Raw genomic sequence first — 1010 nt, 5'->3', positions numbered from 1 at the left:
GGTTAAGATAGATATATAGTTACATTCTCTTAATGAATAGAGGGATTTGTTCTAATGGTGTTTGTAAATAGGATTATCATGTATGTATCTTGTACAGCAATTAACCACTAGGAAGAATGTATGTAATGTGTTAATTATTGAAACTGTCCTACCAATTTGGTTTGAAACTGTCTCATTGCTCTTTGTTTCTCAATAAAATTATGGGAAAAAAAAATCTGTGGGAACAGGATGTAGGTTGGTGACTGCCACGCACTGGGGGGAGGGAGAGATGGGGAGTGACTGTGCATATGGACAGGGTCTCTCTCCAGGGTGATGGAAATATCCTGGAACTACATGGAAATGATGGTTGTACAACTTCATGAATACAATAAAAAGCAAATGAATGAGAAAAAAAAAAGGAAAATGTCAAAGCAACTTAGCAGCTATAAAGAAAGTCTGGGAAGACAGGAAATAATTGTGCAAACTGTGCATTAAAATGTTGCATGGCAAGATGTGTGCTATCACTAGATAGAAATCTGTCCTATAGCCATACCTTGGTGAGGTCCTTGTATAGCTCCGGGTACAGAATCGCCATTTCTGGCTTCACATCCTGATCCAATACTAAAGAGAACACTGGAAACATGGTGTAGATAGTTGCATACCTTAGAAACGAAGAAAAATATTAAGTCATTCTAACAGATGTTTATGGCACAGCTATGAATGTATCTATGGAATTAAAGATATGTCACAGCTTTAAAAATAAGTCTCATTAAAAATCCCCCAAATCTGTTTATTTATTTTTTTAAATTAATTTTACTGAGAAAGAAATAGCAATGAGATAGTTTCAAAACAGGTTAGTAGGACAGTTACAATAATTAATACATTGCATAATGTCATCTTCATAGTAGTTATTTATAGTACAAGATGCAGACATGATATCTTGCCTAAACACTATTAGTACAAATCTTTCTTCTCACTGAACTAAGAGAAAGTAGCTGCATGTCTATCCTACTTTGAATACATATATATTT

General features: G+C 34.4%; 1 protein-coding gene across 7 annotated transcripts in view; it reads right to left on the bottom strand.

The window, feature by feature from the left end:
• Atp9b (ATPase phospholipid transporting 9B (putative)) overlaps positions 1–1010 on the bottom strand; it is a 449279-nt gene that overhangs the window by 31027 nt on the left and 417242 nt on the right. For all 7 annotated transcript variants that reach the window (XM_023700057.1, XM_023700058.1, XM_023700059.1 and 4 more), the window contains exon 26: positions 533–641. In XM_023700057.1, coding sequence (XP_023555825.1) covers positions 533–641 — 109 coding nt within the window. The remainder of the gene's footprint in view (positions 1–532; positions 642–1010) is intronic.

Source organism: Octodon degus, unplaced genomic scaffold (assembly GCF_000260255.1).
Source record: "Octodon degus isolate 3935 unplaced genomic scaffold, OctDeg1.0 scaffold00120, whole genome shotgun sequence".
Classification (NCBI taxonomy): Eukaryota; Metazoa; Chordata; class Mammalia; order Rodentia; family Octodontidae; genus Octodon; species Octodon degus.
Note: the sequence above shows the minus strand (reverse complement) of the source record. Positions and strands in the feature narration are given on the sequence as shown.